The sequence below is a fragment of the Mya arenaria genome, chromosome 2, assembly GCF_026914265.1.
Source record: "Mya arenaria isolate MELC-2E11 chromosome 2, ASM2691426v1".
In the NCBI taxonomy this organism is placed as follows: domain Eukaryota; kingdom Metazoa; phylum Mollusca; class Bivalvia; order Myida; family Myidae; genus Mya; species Mya arenaria.
In genome coordinates, this window is record NC_069123.1 from 3088170 (window position 1) to 3112982 (window position 24813).

General features: G+C 33.6%; 2 protein-coding genes across 5 annotated transcripts; one reads left to right on the forward strand and one right to left on the reverse strand.

Moving 5' to 3' along the window:
- Window positions 1-241: 241 nt before the first annotated feature.
- On the reverse strand, window positions 242-15004 carry LOC128211160 (uncharacterized). Its single transcript, XM_052915618.1, has 16 exons — window positions 14920-15004; window positions 13874-14018; window positions 13388-13592; window positions 12547-12712; window positions 11327-11530; window positions 10635-10902; window positions 9854-9927; window positions 9224-9343; window positions 8570-8735; window positions 7732-7889; window positions 6356-6566; window positions 5109-5313; window positions 4128-4410; window positions 3608-3756; window positions 3164-3368; window positions 242-2173 (listed from the first exon to the last, which is right to left on the reverse strand). Exons 2-16 carry the CDS (start codon window positions 13995-13997, stop codon window positions 1922-1924), a joined length of 2790 nt encoding a protein of 929 aa, XP_052771578.1. The 5' UTR covers window positions 13998-14018; window positions 14920-15004; the 3' UTR covers window positions 242-1921.
- Window positions 15005-15095: 91 nt separating this feature from the next.
- On the forward strand, window positions 15096-22285 carry LOC128211169 (RNA-binding protein squid-like). Of its 4 annotated transcripts, none has more exons than XM_052915643.1 (10): window positions 15096-15292; window positions 16493-16533; window positions 16901-17028; window positions 17271-17441; window positions 17879-18028; window positions 18716-18806; window positions 19132-19338; window positions 19946-19990; window positions 21137-21218; window positions 22070-22285. In XM_052915643.1, exons 1-9 carry the CDS (start codon window positions 15186-15188, stop codon window positions 21205-21207), a joined length of 1011 nt encoding a protein of 336 aa, XP_052771603.1. In that variant the 5' UTR covers window positions 15096-15185; the 3' UTR covers window positions 21208-21218; window positions 22070-22285. The 4 variants fall into 4 exon arrangements, with proteins under 4 accessions (XP_052771603.1, XP_052771612.1, XP_052771588.1 ...); XM_052915628.1 differs by having other exon boundaries at window positions 15097-15292; window positions 21122-21218; XM_052915634.1 differs by having other exon boundaries at window positions 15098-15283; window positions 21122-21218.
- Window positions 22286-24813: the final 2528 nt, after the last annotated feature.

A 24813-nucleotide genomic window follows, 5' to 3' on the forward strand; every position in this document is an offset into this window, starting at 1 on the left:
GTAAACATGTGTGTGTTGTCTCTGGAAACATGTTAATTCCAGAGTTATGGACCTTTGTATGGCTCTGTTAACATGTGTACCAAGTTCTATTAGAATATGTTCAACATATTTAAGCTATGACCAAGGTTAAAGTTTTTACTGCTACCCTGCCATCGAAGATACTACTAACTATACAACTCCACAACTATTTCTTTGAAAATCAGACAAATCAACTCTTAAAAATACCAACCAAACTTCGATATCTGTTTTTGATTTATTTATCTCAAATCTTACATTTTTTTCACAAAATGATGAGAGAATGATGAATTGTAAACATTTTACAGCAAAAAATCTGCATATGATAAAATATTCATTCATAACTAACAAAAGTCATTCCAACAATACAATATACACAAAAAAACATCGATTCAACATGTAAAATATATGGGTTTGTACCTGTTGTAAAAATCCTTCATTGTCTTATAAAAACAAAATATTCACAGAATATTAATTTGCTGCTGAAACATATACATGTATATTTTATTCTGAGTGTTTTCTCAGAAGCCATTTTAATAGCTGGCCTATATAAAGTTAATAATTATTTTTATGCATCATAATATAATTGTATGCTTTGCATAATGGTTTACTTGCTAAAATGCTGGTTATATAGTCTTAAAAATTCTCATAATACTGTCTGACACTTTCCCTCAACAAGTAAACAGTACAATACCTTGTACGCCCATAAAATACTTACTAAAATTAGTAAAATTTGTTAATACTGACACAAAGACACAATGCTTTCAAACATAATACTTTCACGAAGTCTCAAATACAATCAAAATGTAAATGCTGTAAATTGATGCCTTTCTATAAATTCTACATAAAGCTTATTTTACTTTTTTTGATGTATGTATGTTTCATATAAAATATTTTAATTTAGTTTCAACTAATTTCTTTAAGCTTGCTTGTACTGGTGTCCATTTTAAGAGGCCATGAGAAATTACCCCTGGTCAGGATCAAACTCATAATCTCTTGAATTGACCACCCAAAACAACTTTTGGTTCTATGCGTTATTTACCTAAGGGATCAGAAATAATTACAAATGTTTTCTACTATTTCTTTCAACTAACATGTGCAGTGCTTCAAATATGCAGTGGCTTTTTTTTAAAAGCATTTATAAGTGAAAAGCAAATTTGCATTTATTAAACTATGTGCTTTTGATTTTTTTATATAACAACACATGCAAAAAGGGTCAACAGTGGCTTTTAAGGGCTTAATACTTTTTGATGTTTGATTTTAAGCTATAAAAAACAATTTAAAATATTTATGTTAAAAACATTTTTTCAACAACAATACTAACAATCCATGTAATACTTTAAAGTGTATAAAACATATCACAGTCAACATACGGTTTTAACATCAAATGCTTAAATATATAATTGTAAAACATGTCTTACAATAAGTGTTTCTGCAAAATTAATAATATAATGCATAGAAAAAATATATATATAAATTCACAATAACTTTCTCCACTCAATAGTGAGCGCCCTACTTGAAATCAATTGAAGCCGGTTTATTTTGTCAGAAATATAGGAAAAATTACCATTATCCAATTTTCAAATACCAGCCATTTCTAGTATTTGTCAGAAAGATTTATTTATATTGAAATCAAAATAAATGTTTTCGTTTCAAAAGTATGGTTTTTGAATTTAAGAAAAACATCCACACTAAAAAGAACAACAAATGTACCTTGTATAGCATAACAATTGCAGATACCTTAAATAAATGAACAAAAGAATAAGGCAGTACACTTGATAAATGGTAAAAAGAGTTTTTATTCAATGTTATTAAGAAAGGATCATATCTGACCTTCCATTTAGAATTGCGATTTTTTTAAGAAATGATCAAAGTTTGACAGAATTCTACTCAATTTAGTCCAAATCTATGGTTTTCTTGGCTCAAAATTGGCCAACTTGTAAATCATATCACAGAAAGCGATGTAGTTCACGTCATCCTTGCCGCCAATTTTCACATCAAACTGTTGCCATAGCAATTCAAAGTCTTGCTGACTGAGTAGACTTCCCAGCTCGAGCTCTGTGAGGACCCGTCGGAACTGTGATCGTGAAACTGTGCCGTTGTGGACACGATCATAATCCTCAAACAAGGGGAACAGCTGCATCTGGTGTTTTCGTACCTGTTGATGAAAGGAAAAGCAATTATTAGTCAATTACAATGCACACAAATTTTACACATAAAATGAATGGAATATTTCAACTGGGAACGATAACCATACATAAAGCTTTGTTAAAAGATAGTAACAATATTATTTTTCAACAGGTTTTCTTAAACATACACATATATTTCAACGTTCAGACAAGTAACCTAATTTTTGATCATATGTGACCCAGTTTTATTTACGACCAAGAGTTCATCAAGGAAAACATTCAGATTAAATTTCATGAATATTTGACCATGTATAATGCCTCTAGTATATTCCAAAGATTTTTCAAAGATTTGACCAAGTGACCTAGTTTTTGACCCCATGTGATCCACTTTTTTAAGTGATCCATATTTCAAAGGGGTACATCATGACCAATTTTGAACATAACTTGACCAATAATTACCATGATATGGTGCTGGACAAGATTTTCTAAGATTTGACCTAGTGACCTAATTTTCGGTCATCAAGAGTTCATCAAGGAAAACATTCTGATTAAGTTTAATGAATATTTTACCATGTAAAATGCCTCTAGTATGTTCCAAAGATTTTTCTAAGATTTGACCTAGTGACCTAGTTTTTGACCCCAAGTGACCCACTTTTAAAAGTGGTCGAGATTTGATCAAGGGGAACACTCTGACCAAATTTGAACATTTTCTGATCAATGCCTACCAAGATATGGTAACGGACGGATGGACGGACGGACAACGCCAAATCAATTTCCCCCTCACGAATCTTCGGATAAAAAGTACTACCGGTAATATCAAAATTAAGGAATGACAAAAATAGTGAGCTTAGCTTGATCATGTCATAACAGACTTAAGTAGTTTTTAGAAATCGGCCCCTGGTGCCTGTACTGGTTTGTATCCCGGGGAAGAATATTAAAGGTAATTGTGTTTGTATTTAAAACAATCAAGCATTGAGAGCTTTTAAGAACCCATCGGCTTATCAAATTCGCTCCCATACCTTTTCGCTTAGTCTATCCATGCAAGCGGTGAACCTATTCTCCTGGTCTGCTGGAAGCTTGTTCAGCTCCCACTCCTCTGGAGGCTTGAACTGTACAACATCTTCCAGGGGACGCTTCTCAAGTTCCTTTGTTGTGAAGATAGATTCAACCTCATCACAGAATTTCAGGTATTCTACATATTCAGGGTCTTGGTAGGACTCGTATCTGAAGTAGAAAAATAATTAAGTAAATTTTTGGATCATGGTGTATTATGGTTTTCTATGCTCTAAAATTCCAAGCAGATAAAAGGTATAGCCATCAAAATTATTCTTTTATGGGTCAATTTGTCTTTTTTTTTCAAAGATGTTTTGCTTTGGTATATATTTATGTAAAATTCTGTTGACATTGACAAATCTTGATGGATCGAATGGATATAAAAAAAATAAGTTAATAATAATTCATACCGGTCCTCCAGAATGGACACTTCTGACTCACGCAGTTCAAATCTGCACAGATCTAGGGCTCGTCGGAATGAAGTCTTCAACATGCGGCCAGATCGCAGCTTGTCGTAATCTCTCATGAACTCTAGCACTCGCATACGCTCACGGCTCACCTAGGGAATTAATTCATTGTTAACAATTGTAAAAGTCTCTAGCAAACAGGAACAATGGATGTATTGTAAATTTGTAATATAAACAGTTATACAACTGTGTTACTCATTGTCTTTCTATTATTCATCAATAAATAACTTAGTTAATGAATTTCTGATTTTGATGCTTGATCTAAACAATTAAATTTCATTTAGCATTCAATAGTATATAATTGTTTCTATAAAAAATTACCCATTAAAAAAAATACAGTAGAGGCTTGTGTATTAGCTCAATTTTTATGGTCATTTGTATTTGCGCTTGTTTAAATAAAAAGTGTAAATCAATAAAGTGATACATGTAAACAAAATTCCAAGTTTATTAAAAAATTATCTACCTTTGTCTTAATCTTCAACAGCAGACTCTCAAAATCTTTCTGTGCGTTCAGCTCAGGAAGTGTCTTGCGAACATTGGTCTGACGAATTTCCTCCAATCTCTTCTCATACATAAACTTTGGCTGCTCAATGGGTTGTAGCTCGGACAAGAAAGCCAGGTAGTTGAAGCCCACGTCATTACAGAACTTGGCCTCAAGGGCAATCATTTCGGGCTCTGTGCAATGCAGCTCGAGCATCGTAAGGCATTGACGGAACTGGGATTTTGTCACATGGCCATTGTTGTGCCTGGAAAAAGGATTGCAGAGTATTGGATATATGATGGAACCTTTTTTTAAGTACTTAGGTTTCATTGACACACTTATGATCTGTGATAATTCTTCCAAATTTAGATATACCAGTTCCACATGACGTCGTTTTAACCACTATTAAAGCTGCACTCTCACAGGTTGAACATTTTTTATATTTTGGACCGAGCCAATTTTTGTGAAAATTCATAGAAACATGTGATATAAGACTTCTGAAAAAAAAGATTGCAGGTTTTCATGCCTTATGTTAAAAAATTGATGTTTTATGCAATTTTATTAAAGCATTAAGAAATGCTTTTAGTCATAAAGCATCAATTTCCAAATGGAAATATGAAATCTGCTATCTAATCTTTGGTCAGCAATTTTATATCACTGCTTGTTAGATATTTACACAAAAATTGGCTCATTCCAGGACAAAAAGTAAAAAAGTTGTCAAAATGTTCAATCTGTGAGAGTACACCTTTAAGCACGGTTATCTGATTCAGATGAAAAAATAGCTCTTTGACTAGGCACTTATGTTCAAAAATTATTTTTAATCCTAGTTTTATAACTTCTGATACCCCTTTTTGCTTAAAAATGATTTATGTCATAAACAACAGTTTTGCCTGTGATAAATTTTGCCACAAAAATCCCTCTCAATGATATTCTGCCCTTAGAAAAATCTTAAAATAGTTTTACCTATCGAAGTCCTGAAAAACTGGCTTAGCGAGGACCCTCCTCTGATCACTTCGCTGCTTAAGTCGGTCCATAGTGGCGCCATACAGTGTCATGTGGTCTCCAGATGCATTATTCCAGTCGACGGTGCCTGGCTTGGGCACACGGAAAATCTCTTGTGGCGGGACTTGCAAGTCTGGGACCTTCTCTAGGTTGGGCTGGGTAAACACTGAAAGAAAAATAAGAAATAAAATAGCATATATCTTAATGTTACAGACTGAACATATATATATTATTTATTAGCAGGGTTCTCAATAAGTTTCGGTTGAACCGTCTCAAATAGTAAAGTTACCAACCAGCTTCTACTTATTCTACTTAAAATTGATTTGTTTTTCCAAATTTAAACCGGCCATTTGAACCATCCATTTTGGCCAACAGCCGGTTCTTATTGAAAACACTGATTAGGTTGATACTTTATAGTGATGGTTTCATGTGCAAGAACCAATAAGTTTGCCATTAATAATCTAACATATTATATATTATAACATGTTATTACATGAAATTGCGTTCCAAAAGTAACATTAAATGACATACCATTGAATAAATCAAAGAATTTGTTTTTTTTCTTTTTTAATCAATTAACTGAGAATTATTATATATGGGTATTATCCGCATTATCAGTATGTCCTTCACATTTTACATTAAATTATGATCAATAGGTACATGCCTTAGAAATTTTTTGGTTGGTTTTGTGGCTTTACCATAATAGTCATATATAGGGTTATATGACTAATATTATATATGATTATCCTTTCTCTATATATATCTCCCTCTTGTACGTGTGTATTGACTGACACAACAGTCATCAAAACAAACAAGTTCTTAAACAAGCCAAAATACTATATGTTCATATTACCAAAAGATTATTACCAATATATGCCTTAATATATAGAAATACAACAGAACTCAAAGCCATATTATTTTTTTTAAATCCCTTGGCTTAGGTTAGTGTTCTTATGCTTATTTCAATCAAAGCTTCAGTCTGATCAGTGATCAATCAGTCTTTTCTTCTATTTACTCAAAATTTGCTTAACCCTCACAGTCATCAAAATTAGACTTTTGGCTGTACAAGCCAGAATTCTTGTACTATTGCTTCGCATCACATTTTTTAACAAGCCCAGCTATATAAAATTCAGAATTTTAGCAAGTATGTATGACATTTTACCATTGCAGGGCTTGCGGGCTTGTATTAATTTCGATTTCTGACTCACCTGTCTCAACATCCCACAAAAATTTCGTCCAGAGGATTTGATCGGCTTTCTGTGGATTCTGGTAGACATCGGACAGCAGTTGGAACTGTCCCTCGGACAAGTTGTGTTGTCCGAGTTTGCTGAATCCGAGAAGAGACATGCCTCGTCGGAACTGGGATTTACTGATGGAGCCACTTCGGAGTGGGTCATAGTCTTGGAAGTACTCACCAACCTGATAGAAAAAAGGAGAGGTTTATTAAATAGAGCTTGGACTGTATTCAATTTATAAACAAGTTAGATTCAACTTTAATTTAAAAGAAGAATCCTAGTGTTCTGATTGGACTGTAAAAATAACTGGCCAATGGACAGAATGGAATCACTGAGACATATTAATAAGAACAATGAATACAGGCCCTGGACTGATATAATATTATATAGTAGCTGACCCAATATTGGATATACAGGGAAATGGAAACCATAACCATATGATATGGTTTAGGAAGTCAATTTATGTGATTCATCGGATTCATTTTGGTACGATATAAAGATTTAAGTGACCCAGTATGGAAAAATATGGACCTGTCCTGGACCAATGGTGTTGCATCATTCATGTTAGAGGCATGATATATAACAATAATGTAAATCAATATTCTTTTTACCCCAGGTACAAGCTTGATCTTTTTTTCTTGTATATGTTATTTATGGTAAAAGAATCTTATCACTTTGTGTTTATATTTCATGCTATAGTTTTTATTAAAGTGCGGTCTGATAAAAAATGCAGATATCAGGTAATACTTCCGTAACAGTCATTGCTCAGCTAATATCTTCTCAATATCTTATATCCTTAAAGCACTGATAAAGAAACCAAAATAAGCTTAAAAACCCAGCTTTAAAAAGGATTTAAAATACTAAAGCCATAGATATTAAATTTGACACTACAGATTGCGCAAAATATTAGCTGATTAAACCATTCATTCGTTTCTGTTACAGTATAAGCATTCTCTTGAAATATGATTATTTGATGTCATGACTTTCCTTTTCACAAATTTAGGCCAAGGTGTTTTGTTAAAGTTTTAAATTTACACTCAACCTTTTTTAAGATAATACGCCTTTTTAGAGACATCAGATCATCATAGCTGACATGGATATCAGAAGCAATTGCCTCAGATTCTTAAAAAAACCTGATAAGCCGTAATATTACATATATATATATTTACTTTTCTGATCAATTTTCAACCTACAGCCTGTAAGCAAATATCACAAAACCTTGTAAGAAAATATGCCTGATAAGAGACCTCAGATTATCGTAGTTGCATTTGGTAGCGCTTGCCTTAAAAAGGTGGTTTTTAATTTGTTTGATAGACTTATGTTACTTTTCTAAGCAATTTTTAACCTACCCTCAGCCTGTTTGTAAGTACAATGGACCTAATACGGGACATCAGATCATCATAGCTGACGTTGCTGTCGGATGAGGTTGCCTCACGTTCCTTCATTGGCGTGTTGGTACGTCCCGCCTGGCTCAGGTCGGCATCGTCCATTGTGTGACCAACAAACTCTGTAAGGGAGGAAATAATCATGATTTTGAAAGTATTTTTTTCATAGTGTTCCTGGTTTCATAAATAATTATCAAACATTTTAGCTCTACATATTCAATACTGTGATAAATATATATATATTTTATTTTTTATAGTGTAATCATAAATTAATTGTATTCAAACATTAATAAAACTGTCTCAATATAATTTTGTACATCTATAACTATTATAATACATAATAAACTGGCACTTATGTATATATCTTAAACTTTCTTGGAAATTATACTCGATGAAATGCAAATGCACTATAAAACTTACAGATTGAGAATTTAGATATTTAGTTTATACTACAGAGGCAAATTAAAAGTACCCACGGTGGGGATCAACCCCACATCCTCTTGGGTGAGAGGCAGACACTTAACTAAACATTTACGCAACCAAAGGCAGAAATAGTTGAAGCTTTCATATATTGGTAACATTATAATAGCAAACATTTACGCTAACACTTAAATTAAAACATTTAAGATGCAAGGTTCACAAAGATTTACAAAGGCCATAAAAACTATGAAAATGCAAACAAATGAGTTTTAAAACCAAATGAACTACTAAAACATAACAGAATCATAAATTATTTCAAAGGCTTATAAATACAACATCCTCGTGAACCTCATCATTTTATCGTTAACTCACAAAGCCTTACCCTGATCAACAGCCTGTACAAATGCGGGGTAGTTGACGTCACCAGTAGCAGGGTCCTCAAACTTGCGGAGAAGAAGTTTAAGGTCCTCGGGTGCCACATTGAGGGACAGGAAGTGGAGGATGCGGCCAAACTGGGTTGGGGTTACCACTCTTGTATATGCTATACCCTGAAGTGGAGAGGAGGATGTTATTGTCAGCTGACATAAAGAAAATTAAATAAATGGTTATAATATTGTAAATAGTAATTAATATTTTCCATAAATGCATTATTTAGTAAGTAGTTGAAGGTGTATAACTCAAAATTTATGTTCGTTTTACATGTGTATATATAGTATATATATTGATTTTGAATAAGAGTGTCACTTTAATATAAATAGCAGATAGAATTAGATAACGTTTTTTGTTGCAATCCTTGAAGGATATGAGCCTGCGGAGTTGCACGGTATCCAAGATTTTTTTTAACAAATTCTAGACACATTCAACCCTTTATGATCTCTTGACCTTAGATTTATGTTTTTCGATCAACCTTCCCCAATCTACCCAGTCACATTTTGTATGGGTAGGGTCATGAGTCTATGACGAAGTATATTGTAACAGATTGTACTAAGAATTTCAACCACTAATACATTCCATCCATTAATCATCAATCTCTTACCCTGTCGTAGTCCTTGAAGTATGGGTACATCATAAGGCGGCGACGTCGAACATTGTCCGAGATTGTTCTCAGAATCTCCATCACCCTGCCCTCTTCTTGGTCTGTCAGTGGTGTCAAGCCCTGAATTATAATAAATCAGTTAGTGGATTGCAAATCACTTTATTGCAATAAAAAATTAAATAATAAATGAAATATATTTAAATACTTGAGTCACCAAATCAAAATATAAGGTCAGTTCAATCTGTTTTATGTAGTTAATTAATCACTGAACTTCAAAAAATAATATTAATTATTTATATTTGTCTCCCATCACATTTATGGCAAATTGTGACGAAAAAACTTTTTGTTTTATCACGACAATTTGACCTTTATGTTAAATTCCAATGCCTGGTAACCCATGGAATGTTGAAATCATTTGAAAGAATATACATATATTGTTTGTTGATAATGATAATAACGACTGTTATAGGTAAAATAAATGACAGGAAAAAAAAACAGTAAATATTAAAAAACCTTTTCGGAACACATAAAACCTTCACAAAATATACTAACATTATATGGGGTCATAAGGCATCCTAAATTCAAAAAATTGTACATCAAATTCTTGAAAAGAACAGTTTTCCCTCTTACCCTTGATAGGGCCCCTTTCACTGGTCGGCTGACACTCTGTAGAGGCTTCTTCTCAAGGTCAGGTATCGTAAATGCTGGAAGATGACCACAAATGCGTTACATTACATTGATTTTTTTTTTATATAAATATATATTTTACAATTGTTTTTCACTTTTATGTGTAGGAATTAAAGTTAAAGAAGTCCTGGGGCCATGATTACGAACAGTCTCAAGTCCAAGTCTAGACTCAGACTCAGAAAAGCATTTTTATTAAGGAACAAAAAATCATATTTATTTCATTTCTTTTACAAAAATGTATGTTAATAAAGGTAAAACATTCGAATATTAATATATTTAAGTACATTTTACCATCAATACTCTGATAGAAGGAAAGTTGCAATGAAATGAAGTTTTGCCATAATGAGTCTTGAGTCTGAACTCAGACTTGAGACTTTTCGTAATCACTGCCCCTGGAATATCACTGAGACTGAGCGCTGTTAAGAGACTTGGCAATTGAGCTGAAATTCTGCTGCCACCCAATTTAAAAAAAGAATATAATTCCTCAATTTCAATATTTCCCGCACCCCCCACCCCCCATTTTTTTTTAAAAATCAATGTTTTTGCGTTTGCTGATGTTAAAGTTTTGTTTGTTTCAAATATATATATATATATAAATCTCCATTATTTTTAATAAATTTGTAAGCTTGAAGCGTTTCCCAATTTACACAGTGAGAAATCCCTGGTATCAGAATATATAATCTATTAAAAATATTGTATCATAATCTAATGTTATATACTGTACCATTTTCCATAATGTCACAGAATTCCTTGTATTTGACGCGTCCATCTGGCTGTCTGTAGTACTCAACAACCTTCTGTATCTCCGCGCGAGAGAGCTGTGCCTCCTTGCCTACAGCTAGGGCCAACCCGCAAACAAACTGATTCTCTGTGATGATACCACTCCGCAGCTTATCGTGGTCCTTGAAGAATTCAGTTGTTCTGATGCCGTTTTTGAACACAGCAACGCGAATCTTGTCGAAGATAGTGTTCAAGTCCGGGTCAGGAGTCAGCTGTATGATTTAATGACAAGAAGTTTTAAATTCTGTGTACAAAAATTTCTAATGTAGACTGTAGAAAAATACATTTCTGAAAAATTCAAAACTGTTTTAAAGGGTATATATTTATCATTAGGTATTGAACTTTAATATTCAGTTTACAGTGTTTTCAGTTTACTGCTTCATAATATTCAACATAAAAAAGCATAAATAAAGATTGTAGTAATTATTTTGTTTATAAATCAAAACCCCATGACCAGGATCCCATTTCATGAAAAGGATCTTCAAGTAGTAACTTACAATAAGTCATAAATCTTAAGCTATTCATTGTCATACGGTTTGATTCCCAGTTGTGGGGGCTAATTTTTTATTGTGGCTTTTCTGTATGATGTATATATATAGATAATATACCAGTATGCATATTATAGCACTAACTTACCATAACCCTAGTCTCATCCACTTGTGTATTTGGGGCTTCAATCAGCTCTTTTTCCTTAGCCACCTGGCCTCCAATAGCCACAATGTCATGATGGAGGTTAAGGTAGTTAAGAAGCCCGGGACGGTCAGGATCGCGGTACTTCTGGACGAGAAGATTCATATCTGCCTCGTTGACATCAGGAGGTCCTGGAAAGCTTCGGTAAAACTGTGGAAGCCATAAAACATTGTGAATTTGAAATAAACAATGACTCAACTGATATCTGAATCAGGGCTTTTTCTGTCCAATTTGGGAAAAAGACCCTAGACATTTTGGGAAATTTTGCGTCGTGAAAATGCCAAAATTTGGAAATTTTACAGTAAAAAGAAAATGCTGTCTAGTCTCCAGCGAATAGGAAATGGTTTTATATTAGTTTATTTCCCTTTAAAATACCCAAAATGGCTGATATATCAATCCTTGGGTGTAAATATCTATTGCAATAATTTGATCATGACAGATAATATTTTATACAGATATCTGAATGTGATGAAAATGAATGATTTCCGAATTCAATTATCAAAAAAACTTAACATCACATAATTGATATGATGTTGATAATGATCCAGTAGATGTAAAAAGACTTTCTAAAAAAAAAAAAAAAAAAATTTTGATTGGGATTTTTTTCTGAAAATTGGGAAAAATATCTTATATTTTGCTTTGGGAATGGGTCCGATAGTTGGACCTGTGGGTACTATAGAAAAAGCCGTGTGAATTTATGAGCAAGTTAAATAAATATCATTTGCTTGGGAAAAAATCATTTAAAGATTTATATATCTGTTTGTTTCTGTAAGATAAAACAAATGCTTTAAGCCTGCTTCAGAGGTAAAACATTTAGAAATGTAACCTTCTGCAATATAATATAAAATGAAACCAGTGCTTCAACATGAAAAATCCCAAATATGATGAATTTAAACCAAGTACATTTAAAATAATGATAGGTCAATGATTCACTTTGTGAAATTGTTGTTTCAATAAAACTATTCATTCAGTCAAGGCCTTTTTCAAGACAACCTTTGGGTCAGATAATCTGAACCATTTCAAGTGCCAATATTCTATCAATATAGAATTCCAAAGATAATCCTAGAATTTTCATTTCCAATTCAATAATTTCAGTGATAATTTTTCCAAAATTTAGATGCATGTACTTGTTCCAAAAATAACCAGAAAAGGGCCTGCTACTGTACCTGGCTCTCTGTGACAACACCCATATGATGCCTGTCAAAGTCTTCATAACATGTGCGAAGGTTAAGGCCATGGTAACTGTAAAACTGATCAATGCGACGTAATAGTTGGACCAGTCTGCGTTCAGATCCTGGGGTCAAAGGTCGCACAGAACGAACAGTTCCCAGGCTGGAAAACAACAACAGAAAACTGAAAATATCTATATTAATAAGAAATTCTGCTTTACATATCAATAATTTCTGGATTCAAATACAGTGACTTAGACTAACTTTTGGGAAACTATTTAATGATTGCTAACATTACAGTAAAAATTAATTGTAAATAAATGAGATATTACGATTACGTGATTAAAACAGTAACTATTAAAAAAAAGGATAAGAAGGAGACTTGGCATACTTGACCAATTATAGTAAATGAGTCTTAAAAATAAAGTTTGTATTGAATGACCAGAAATGTGATATTTCATTCATGTCCCTTATAATACAGCGCACATGTTTTCAAAGCTTTTTATTTATGTCTATACATCAAAACACTAATTATTTCAAAAATATATAATGATGTTATTTCATGATGGCAGTTTCATTTATGATATAAATTTTAATAATCACTGCACTATCTATTGTAATAAGATTAAGATGATTCTGTTTCCAAAAGTGTTAACATTCTTTTGAACCAAAAAGTCCAAAGTCTTACAGTACCATTCTAGAAATGATTTAGCAACTATGTCATGTAAAGTTCAGGTTTTGAGTTAACCGGAAAAACTTATTTCAGTGCAGGTCTTGTGCGTTTGTGTTCATTTCAACCTGACTTAGCTATGCATATTCTGATGTTGTTTATACTTACAACTCTTTGGGAACAATTTTCTGAGTTTCAGGGTCTCTGTTGATATCTCTGGCATTAAAGTTCTGGTCAATTTCATCACAGAACAGCTTATAATTGATGAACTGTCCATCCCCCTTGATGTCATAATGCCTTTTTACAAGTTCCTCTTGCTCCGGAGTCAGCTGAATTCCTAGTGTTTGCCAGAGGCATCGGGAAAATTGTGGTACTGAAAAATGGAAGGAAACATACCTTATTATTCTTTTCAAAGATAAACATAAGATTAACATGTTAACAGTACAGTGGTAATGGCCTATTATTCTAAAACATTTGTAGCAATTTAAAAATTAGTAATTCAGTTTGCCAATGAAATGAACCGGCTAATGCAATGTTTTCCGAAGTTCAGTTTAAAAGACCCAGATTTTGCTGAACATAAACCTTCAGTGTTATAACTTTTATGTAGCGAATTATAATGCTTAACAGTTCCAGGAACAAACAATAAAAAATTACCAGTAACAAATCCTGATCTGAGTTTGTCAAAATCTTGGAAGAATAATGTCACTCGGATTCTCTTTGTATGTGCAAGAGTCCTAATGGAATTTACGAAGTTCTCTACCGCTGCTGGTGCAGCCATCGTGACAGTTGCTTGTGAGGGCTAAAAAAAGAGTTTGAACATATAATAAGATTTATTCAGGGACATTTTTATGTCAACTATAATATTACATTTTTAGATAAGGTTTATTTAAAGTCAGCAAGGTTGAGACACAATCAATTAAGTATCTTTTAACCAAATATTAATTGATTTCTCTCAATTTTTTTTAAAATTCATTACAACAGATATAATAAACAGTCGACAATATACAGTATATCCCAGCAGCCACATGATATCTGAAACTGGCGTCTGATTCAGATGTTAAAATTCAGTTGGATTTGCATTGTTTGATGTCAAAGCAAACAATTAACATAAATTGTCTGTGTGATTGCTTGTGAACAGGTAATGCATCATCATTTGGTAAGAAACAATGATTTTGGGGACACAACTGGACAATCTGTAGGCAGCGCCCTTAACCTATAGTCAACAATGTAGTGTTGTGATTTACAGTAATGTAGTATGTGTGGATAAGAAACAGCCACCCAGTTAGCTCAGTTGATAAGAGCGCCCTGCTTATGTTCCTCAGGTCATCAGTTTGAGTACAACACCAGGCGCAGTTTACCTTCCAGGATTACTTAATATATCAGAAATTAGAGTACCAGGTGTTATAGCAATTCAGTCATGCTGTTAGTATGGCACAGTTCCACAGACATTTTCACTGTAATGTAGCATGGCGGCGTTATGTGACCGATGTGGATGAACAACACTGATCAATATTTAAGTTTAAAAATTTTGCTTTTAACAATCTAGACTGTTTTTAACTTGAAATGTTTTATTTTATCATTTCATCAACATTCAATTGATAAAGTTTTGCAATGAAAATGAGCATTTAACATCAACATGAAACAAACACATACGTCTGATAAAAAAAATCTTTATCATCAGTTTATAAAAGAAAACAAACCTATGACTTCCTTTCCCACCACTTGTTACTGTTAACTGCAATCTGTTGAAAGGTTGCTTAGATACGTTGTTCACATCCGGTTTCCTGTTTCCGGCTGGACTGGTTCATTAAGGTTAACTTCCACTAATTCTGTGTTTGTGAACTGCGCATGTGCAATAAAAGACACATGATTAAATTAACCAATGGAAAAGTAGTTGTAGCGCGTGCTCATCCACACATACCGCCATTACAGAACATCTGAAACTTTTATTTTTATAACTCAAAAGATGGCAGAAGAACAGCAAACAGAGAGCATGGGGGAAATGCAGCAATCAGACGGTGGCTCAGCGAACGGAGGGAACCCACAAGAATCTGATGATGACAGGTACTATTTGTAAGAAAGGCTTGTATTTACAATCTTCACGTGGCCGCCATTTTTCTTATCATTGAAATAAATTAAATATATCGATATTTAGGTTGAGCATTGACTTCTTTGCCATTGTGATACCATAAATACAAATATTATTAATCCTTGCCTGCGATATTTTAAGGAGTTCGATGTTTTGAATTTTGATATTTTCTCGACCGAATTATGTCGGGCCTTTCTGCGAGTCTTTGTAACAAAAGAAATGCTGGTAATTGTATTTTTGCATAACTTTTTAAGAAGTATATCTAGCCGTTTTACTCACTTTTAATGAAATAGTTCATCTTTTGCAGTCTGCAAAATTCTGTTTTAGATTACAAAGGTCGACAAATGATAAACGATGTTTACGATGTTTTTGATTTCTGGAGATTTTTTAACATTGAAATTTGTGGCCATGTAGCTATTAATTTAGAGAGGCCACTTTTTAAGATTAATATTTTTTGTTTGTAAGGAAATCATATTCTTTCATCATTTAATGTTTTATGTCAACGGAGTGACACAGGGAAAACATTAAAATCAATCAAAAATAATTTTTGCATGAACTTTTAATGTGCGCCTTTAATACTAAAATAATTAAAACAAGTGATTTGCATTCCTTTAATTCTGATTAATTAATTAAAGAATGCATGCCTGATTTCGGAATATGTAACATAGGTCTCTTTTGTGCAGTAATGTAAATGTAAACTTTAGTTTCATTGTGCCCAGAAACAGAATGTCCTGGTAATCATTGCACAGTTTTGAGGAAGAGAAATCCTGATGCGTGAAGTCAACTTGATTTAAGTCAGTCATAAAATAACATAAAAGTCATAAAATAACATAAAATCTGTGTACCTCTAGAAAACTAGTCTAGTAAAGAAGTAGTTTAGTGGATTATCAATGAATATATTGGAATAATCTTCACACCTTTTTAATGTTTGCACAATAGTATTTATTGTTTAACAGAAACATTTCAGGTTGTTTGATGGACATTTTTTTTAAATGTCATATGACACATGTTACTAAAATTCTCCTTCCACAATATTTTCATGTCTGTGAATTTACTGTTTGATCAAATAACATGGCTGATGATCAGTGGATATACTGAAAATCAATAAAAACTAACTCATTCTTCTACCTGATTATATTGGTGCACTGCTTTTTGCACTCTATCATGGTATTTTTTACTTCCAGGAAACTTTTTGTTGGAGGATTAAGCTGGGAAACAACAGAAAGTAAGTGACTTAGAAATTTGTCTCTGTTTTTTTGGCTAGTTTTATGGCTTTTTAAGAACCTGTTCAGTTTGTTATTGAGGCAACTGTGACATAATATTCATAATCAATGCTTTGGATTGTTTCATTGCCATGTAATTAAAAGGAAAAGGATGGAAATGTAAAGCCATGTTGCTCAAACATACTTTTTGATACTATGTTATAATATAAAAAAAACAGCAACTTTCACAATCATTCTGCAAAAGTTGAAAGTAAAAGAAATATAGTGCTGGCTTTGTATGGCTCTTGCTGTAAATGGATCCACCCAAAAAGAGAAATACTAAGTTTCCAAGTAAGAAAACACTAATTAGCTTTTCATGAATTTTTTCAGATGACCTGAAGGAATACTTTGAAAAATATGGCAAAGTTGCTAGCTGTAACTTGAAGAAAGACTTGGAAACCATGAGGTCAAGGGGATTTGGTTTTGTCGTCTTTGAAAGTGCAGAAGCTGTCGAGAAGGTAATATATACATATTTCACCTCATTTTTTGATGATAATCATATTTATAGAGATGCTTGCATTTTGTGATTTTTTTATGTGGTAACACTATTTGACAGAGTTATATATATATATTTGGAAAGAAACACAAAGTGGCCACCAAATGAAGCGTTTTTCAGATTTGTTTTATGCCTGTTTACAAGGATTCTGTTACAGCATGTATTATATGTTATCATGTGCTCATTTCTCTCATCTGCTGACAGGTTTTATCACAAGAAGAAAAACATGTACTACAGAATAAAACAATTGATCCCAAGCGGGCAAATCCAAAAGGCAGGTTCCAGGACCCACCAATCAAAAAGATCTACGTCGCCAAAGTGGACCCGGCTGTTTCAGAAGAAGAAATCAAAGAATACTTTGGACAGTGGGGAGAGGTAAATTGATAACAAGATGACGGTCATAGCATTGGTTTGGTTTCAACAGTATTTATTTATGTGAAGTTAAGACAAAGGAAGGGGATTAAAGCGAGTAATAAGATTGCTGTCCATGACATTGATGCATGGATGAACAATTTTAGGACTGTATTTCTAAGTATTTGGATATATTTCATATATGTACTGCAAAAATGGCATTTCCAGTATTTTGGATTTTTCCAACTTGACCCATGTTGAAGTTCTTAAACATTGGTATTCATAACAGTTGAGTTTCCAGAAAGGTCTGCTTTGCTCTTCTTTATAGACAGTGTCTGATTGTTGATAAAGACGAAGATGATTGTTTGGTCATTTCTGGAAACCACTGTAGAAATACTTGTAACTTCTTACCCGAAATGAAAGGCATTTTATACTTGCCCTAATTTTATTGTTTGTTTTAGGTGGAGAAAGTTGAAGCCCCCTTTGACAAGGAAAAGGAACAGAGACGTAACTTTGTCTTTGTGGAGTTTAAGAATGAAGAATCTGTAGACAAAGTTTTAAATCACTCGACTGAAAATCCAGAGTTCAAACACTCACTTGGCAGTGACGAGGTATGTACCAAATGGACAGATATAAATTTAATAATTAAATTTCAGGTCCAGTGATCAGGTAAACTAGCATCTTTTGTTCCATGCATAGAATTTTATACTATCATTATTTTTTGCACTGGCTTTTTTTTACAGTGAATCAACTTATAATCCATGGTAGGGGTATTTAAGCTACTCGTAAAGTCAGTTGGCCCTATTAAGGTATAGTAAAAGGTACGCTCTTAAGCTGGTGCTCTATTAAAAGCCTCAAACGTAAAGTGGTAAAACGATTGTGTCTGACCAGGTGTTCTTGTTCATCTTACAGCAGTCGTACAAAGAACTGAGTTGGAGACCTAGAGGCTGAAATGTGGCAACATCAGGTCTCCTTGGAGGTACCTTAGGTTGACGTAATAAAAGACACTTCATAATACAGTTTCACCAAAGCCTTGTTAACATGGGGTTAAAGAAGTAGCCTTTTTCGTAAAAATCGCTGCTCGAGACCCTTTGCTTTTAGTTCATTCATATAGAATCCCCCTTTTATAACATGTCTTCTATTTTTCAACAGGTTTAAGTAATTACAGTTTACACGAGATATGGCCATGGATATGAGTTCTTTGTAAATGTAAGTCTTCTACGTCCAAGGATTTTGATCACTGATCAAACTCGAAAACTAGTATTGGCAGTTTATTGTACACAAGCGTGTCTTTTCAGATTGAAATTAAGAAGGCAACTCCCGGACAGCGTGGACGAGGAAGGGGAGGTTTCTTCAGGGGTGGAGATAGGGGGCGTGGTGGCCGAGGAGGTAATGCCTTTTACTAGTAGATAAAAGTCATAAGTAGTGATATTTGACATTATAACCGACTCTTTTGATAGAATAACAAGCATGCCTAATTGCTGAATTGATTATTTTGTTTGATGTGCCACTTGGCCAATAATCAGCTGAAAAATAGTTAAATTTTGTTCAGAAATGATAGCAGATGGTTGGTTATGTTGTTCAATATATTTATTGAAATTCAAGTAATACAAGAATATGACTTGTATTTTCCATATTTCTGAAGAATAAAAAACACAAATATTTCAACATTTAGTTTAAACATTATCAAGATAAATGTTTGCCATTAACACAGGCTGGGGTGGATATGGAGGATGGAATGACTACAACGGTGGATATGGCGGTGGTGGTTATGGCGGATACGGCAACAGCTACGGAAATTATGGAGGATATGGTGGTGGATACGGCGGCTATGGAGGTTACGATGGATACAGTGGCTGGGGAGGTTATGATCAGTACAGTGGATATGGTGGTTATGGCGGATACGGAGGATACGGAAGTGGTAAGTGTTTTAGGAAGAGCTGTAAATTAGTACAAATATGTACCCGAAAAAAAATAGATCATATTAGGTAGTCTATTAATACAAGGATTTAGTCATGCACAATACAATAACACTGGTAAGGTGAAGCAAAAAGTTTTTCCACGTCCTAACAATTTGGCCTTACAAATGATCATCTATATTTGTCTAGACTGTTGGCATTTTGATTAGACTGAAAGTAGAAAACGCCAATTTAGGTTTAGTCCAGTTTAAAATTATTGGTGGAACAATAGAATTATATCCTCAGAAGTGGAAAAAATCATAGATCATTAAGATGGTTTTGTGTGGTTCAAACTTTGTTTTTGTTATATTGACACAATTTTATATAGCTTAGGTAGTGTTCTCAATATGAAATGGATCAGGGCTCTTGACTAAAATTCAAGCAAACCTATGACAGAAAACCATCCAGCAGCTTTGATTTTACAGTTTAGTGGCTTAATTCAATTCATAAGCATTGAGAAATAACCTAAGAATATGATCTTAAGCTTTGCATTGTGAACACTTGCCTATACATATGTTTTAAATAAAATCTGAGTAGCATAGCCCTGTAATGTATTTGTGTATATTGCAGGCTATGACTACAGTGGCTGGGGAGGCTATGGCGACCAAACTGGAGGTGAGAATCGCCCCCCTCTTTAGGCCTAGAGAGAACCAGTCACAACACAGACTTGTTTAATTTGGGTGTTAAAAGTCTAATTTGGGTGTTAAGTAGAGTAAACTGTAGGAGTGTTTAATGCATGTATTTTGAATTTTCAAATCATGTCCGACAATCAGAATTTTGACCAAAGTGAAGTTTTGTGATAATTACATTTCTTTCTTCAAATTTCAAAACAAAACTGATGTAAAACAACAGTGAAATACTGCAGACATTTGCAATTACAATTCACATTATTTTTGGATTAGAATGATATCCAATTTCTTTGTTTTAAATAAAAATGTGAAATTGCGGTTGAAAATCTCTAAAATGTGACCGGAACTTTTAAGTTTCAATCTATAAATACAATGTCTGTGTTGTATTGATTTTGAAGAAAAGTCCTGCGAATTTTCTATGTAGAATTTTCTGTGGGACTTAGTAAAACGTACATTGTAATTCAGATATCCATTAGTCTTTTGAAATCTGTAGAAAATGATGTATTCTATGCTTTGCAATGAATTGAAGAGATGGTAATAAGTGAAACATATTCCACTCCTTAAACACACTATTAAACATTTCCTTTCAAAGTTCAGAAGCAGTTAAAGTTAAAATACTTTAATGTGCAAGAATTAATAATTTTCTGTAACGTTTTATAGATTCTTAGATTAAATAATAATCAGTTGATCATTATTGTGCAGTATCTGAATAATAGCAGTTGATATATGTTTGCGAAGTCTCTTAAAAAAAAAATATTGCTTTGGAATATGAAATTTCAATTTGAAAGAATTAATGTCAGCAGTTTGATTAAATAATCCTGTAAATATATAAATATTATATCCTCACTTTCAGTACGTTGATATCAAGTATTGAACCTGTTTTATTTTAGCTGGAATTGGAAGATTTTTTTATTAAAACACTGGCATTTGCACATTATCATATACTGTCAATAATGTCAACATTTATATTGAACGGCTATCATATACTGTCAATAATGTCAACATTTATATTGAACTTGTTCAGTATTTGTGAATGATTGCTTTGTTGTCAAGTGACATGCATGAGTGGGTGTAGTTTAACTGTGCATGGTGTTTTCTGTCCTTGTCTCAAATCTAGCTGATGGATCTACAGGTCAGGCAGCAGGTTACGGGAAAGCCCCCAAGCCAGTGCGTGGGGCCAGCAGTGGCTACAGGCCGTACTAGTTCCTTTTCTGGTGAGTTGTTACTATTGATCACTTGTACAACAATACACGTTTTATAAGCTAGTGCTGTCTTGAAAACTTTTTATATACCTATTTCACCAACGTCAAATAAATTTGATCATGGTGATACTTAGTTGGCAAAAAAACTAATTAATTGTTATGATATAACATTGATCAAGTAGAAAGCAATGGCTATGAAAAACTTGAAATATTGCAAGTGTTTTTATATTTTGAAATTTCAACAGCCAGATGTATTAAGTTTGTACATATTTATAATCTTATATAATAAGCTTTAAAGTAAAAACAAAACAATTTGAACATCTACAACATTTAATTTCCAAGAAGGCAGAAGGGTGCCCTTGCTGGTCTCAAGAAGGCAAGGATGTGATTCGTCCGCGGATCTTGTGGCCCCAGAAACCCCCCCCAAAAAATAAAAATATTTTTTATTTTATTTTTATTTTTTTGGTTGCTTTCAGTTTAAGTTAATATTCCAGTTTGCTTCAAATTTAAAGTCAGGAGAGCCCTCAAAAGAGGTTCTAAAAAGCCATTTTTTCTTCTACAGCAGTGCCCTTTTGACCCAAAGAGCGCCCCATAAACCCATGGCCGAATAAGTTTCAGCCCTCCGGCTGCCAGGTCAATCACATCCCTGTAAGGGCAGAAGGGTTCTACCAATAAAGGTGCAGCACCTGTTCATAATTTGAGCTAAAACCCTGAGGACTATTCCATTTAAACATCGGTTACTGTGACTACTGTCTGATTTGAAACTGCCATCCTGCTATGGTTTGCATGTTTAATTGGAATAGCCCTTGTTGTAAAACTAAGTAGATCATTAAATCAATATAAAGACTTTTTTGTGTTTTCAGGAGCTGGAGCCATCATCGTTTTATCCATGTGTACATAGTTGAATCACTCGTCATCATCGTCTCATCATGTTGTAATTGTGTAGCACGCATCCAGTGCATGGATGCTGGACCCTCATTGTTGAACAACAAGAATATAATAATGCTTCATTGATCATTGTTCTGGACATTAACTTGCAAGATCATTTTAAAAATGTGAATAAAGTGGATGTTTTCTTATATTGCTTTTGTTTTACTTCGTCAATTTATGTATATAATACGATTTTAAAGTTTGAGTAATATTGTTAAATTGTGTCAATTGCCATTGGAAGTTGTCTGCTGTAATAGAAAGTTTTATGAAGCTTAGACGTTTAATCTTGGAAACCGTTTAAAACATGTGCCTGAAAGAAACAGAGGATAGAGTCAAATAATATTAAAAGAGTATACTAGTAAATGATGCAAACATGAATAAAACTGAACGCATGTATGAAGTGCAATTAATATATCTTGCATTGTCCGAGAACTGGGGCAATGATTACGAACGAGCTGAGTTCAGCAAATCTATACCATTGTAACTTTCCTTCTTGTTACGAGTTCTGCAAGGAAATAAGGAATTTTATCTACTTAATTTCAACCTGACCGATCTAGTTATTTGTCGCCGGGCTGTATCATTTGCGATGAACGAATGGATGTTAAAATAGTTTGATCATACAGAGGATGCTTAGCTTTCCTAATATGAAGAAGATTACTCCCTAGAAATGGGTTAAAACTAATGAAATCGATTGCTTGGAAGTTTACAAACTTGTGATTTTGAAGAAAACTTAAGTTGAAAGTGTTTTGGAGAAAACTTCCAAAGTTGAAAGATATTAAAATCCTGTTGTCAATATCAATCCGTAAAAATATTTTTTAATATAGATCTGTCAATTTAGTATGAAGTTATAGTTGCAAATATTTGTTTTTTAACTAGTAAAGTTGAATAGTGGAGAAAATTATTGTATTTGAGATACTAGTACTTAACAACACGTTCAGTGAATATCTTTTTGATGTACAGGTAGTTCATACTTTCAATTTCTAAATGGAGCAAGACCCCGGTCCCTCAAAGGCCATTGTCACACAATTGATTGTTTTCTTAAATTCTATATTAAAGTTGGTGTTGTCAAGCAAGAGGGATTTGAAAAAATAATGTGTTCAATAGGTACAGGCGATGTGCACGACCCTATCTAAAACTAAAGGTCACATTGAACAATTATTGAGAGCTGCATCAGTGTGTGTATACCACGTGATAAATTACGTCATAAATGCTATGTCCGAAGGCAATATTTTGCTTCTAATGAAGACTTGAAACAAAGATAACCACTATTTCTTCACCATTTTAAATGAAACATAGCGCTGTCTACGCCGCTAACGGAGCCACGCCTTCGGTCTTTTACCAGAGTTTGATTGAGGGTTTAGTTTCTTGAAACACTTCGACAAACCTTTACACAATAAGGCCGTCTGACGGAGCACTGTCAAAACACTATTTTGGAAACAGGTTTGTCGAACTAATCATCTTATCAAACTTCGGTAATACAAGGAAGGCGGGGCTATTTTAGCGGCATAAACTGCCCTTTTAAAAATTTAAAATGTAGTAAAGGATAAGTTATCTTTGATTTAAGTCTTCATCCGAAGCAAAATGTAGCCTTCCGACGTAGCATATATGACGTTAATTGTCACGTGGTATACACAAACTGCCTGTGTGCTCAAATTATTTAAGTTGGTCGTTGTCCACACTGTAACTTGGTCATGACCGGAGTTGTTTTTTTTTAATTCTTTGTTCATGTACTTATTACATAAAGAAGAATTGTCGCGAGCAAGACCCACGTCCCTACCTGGTACTGCATCGCTCACCCACACATAAGGTCAACCATCATTTGGTCAGTATCACAGGCGGCAGTTGCGTTGACATAACCCTACCTATTATTCCTGTACATCCGTACACTTGAGCAAGGTTTCAACATGTCAAGGTCTTTCATAAGGTTTGTTCTCAATATATGACATAATTAATATGTTACAATGGGCGGGAGACGTAGGTGTGTCCCATCGTCTATTGACATCTTAAATATTAATCTAATGAAAGAGCCATTTCCAAGCATTTGTTCAGATTCTGAACGCCATCATTCAGTGAAAGTTCGACACACGTGAACCAGATACACTTTGCCTTTGTTATTACTGATTTCGAGATTTTAGCACTTGCTATTTCGTGGGTACCAGCAATGGCACCACTACGCTTAGTTACAAGCATTGATGGGCACGTTCAACAGGTATCGTTTTCCACGTGCGCTTGCGTTTTGCGTTATATGATAATTTGATAGTTATTGAGATTCCAGAATGTTGTTTGTGATAAATTCTGAACGGGTTATTTCTGTTTGAGTTTACAAGATCTTTTCTTTATGATTTCGGAATTATATGTTACCTATTCATAAAAGCAAAGGCCGATTGGAACATTTTGTTGAGTATACTAATGGCCAAAAGTCGTGTCCGGTATGGGTTTCATTTGTGCCTTGCAAATCCCCAATGCCAATTTTCAACACATTACTGTACCGGCAGTACTGGCTCAAATGCCAAAAATCTTTTTTCATTGAATGCATATTAATGTCCAAAACAAAACAGATATTGTAGTTTTTGTAGAACGGACACGATTATTGGATATTTTAGTTTTTGTAGACCGGACAATACTTTTGGCCATTAGTATACAATTAATAAAGTAAACTAAATTAAGTTGGATTGAT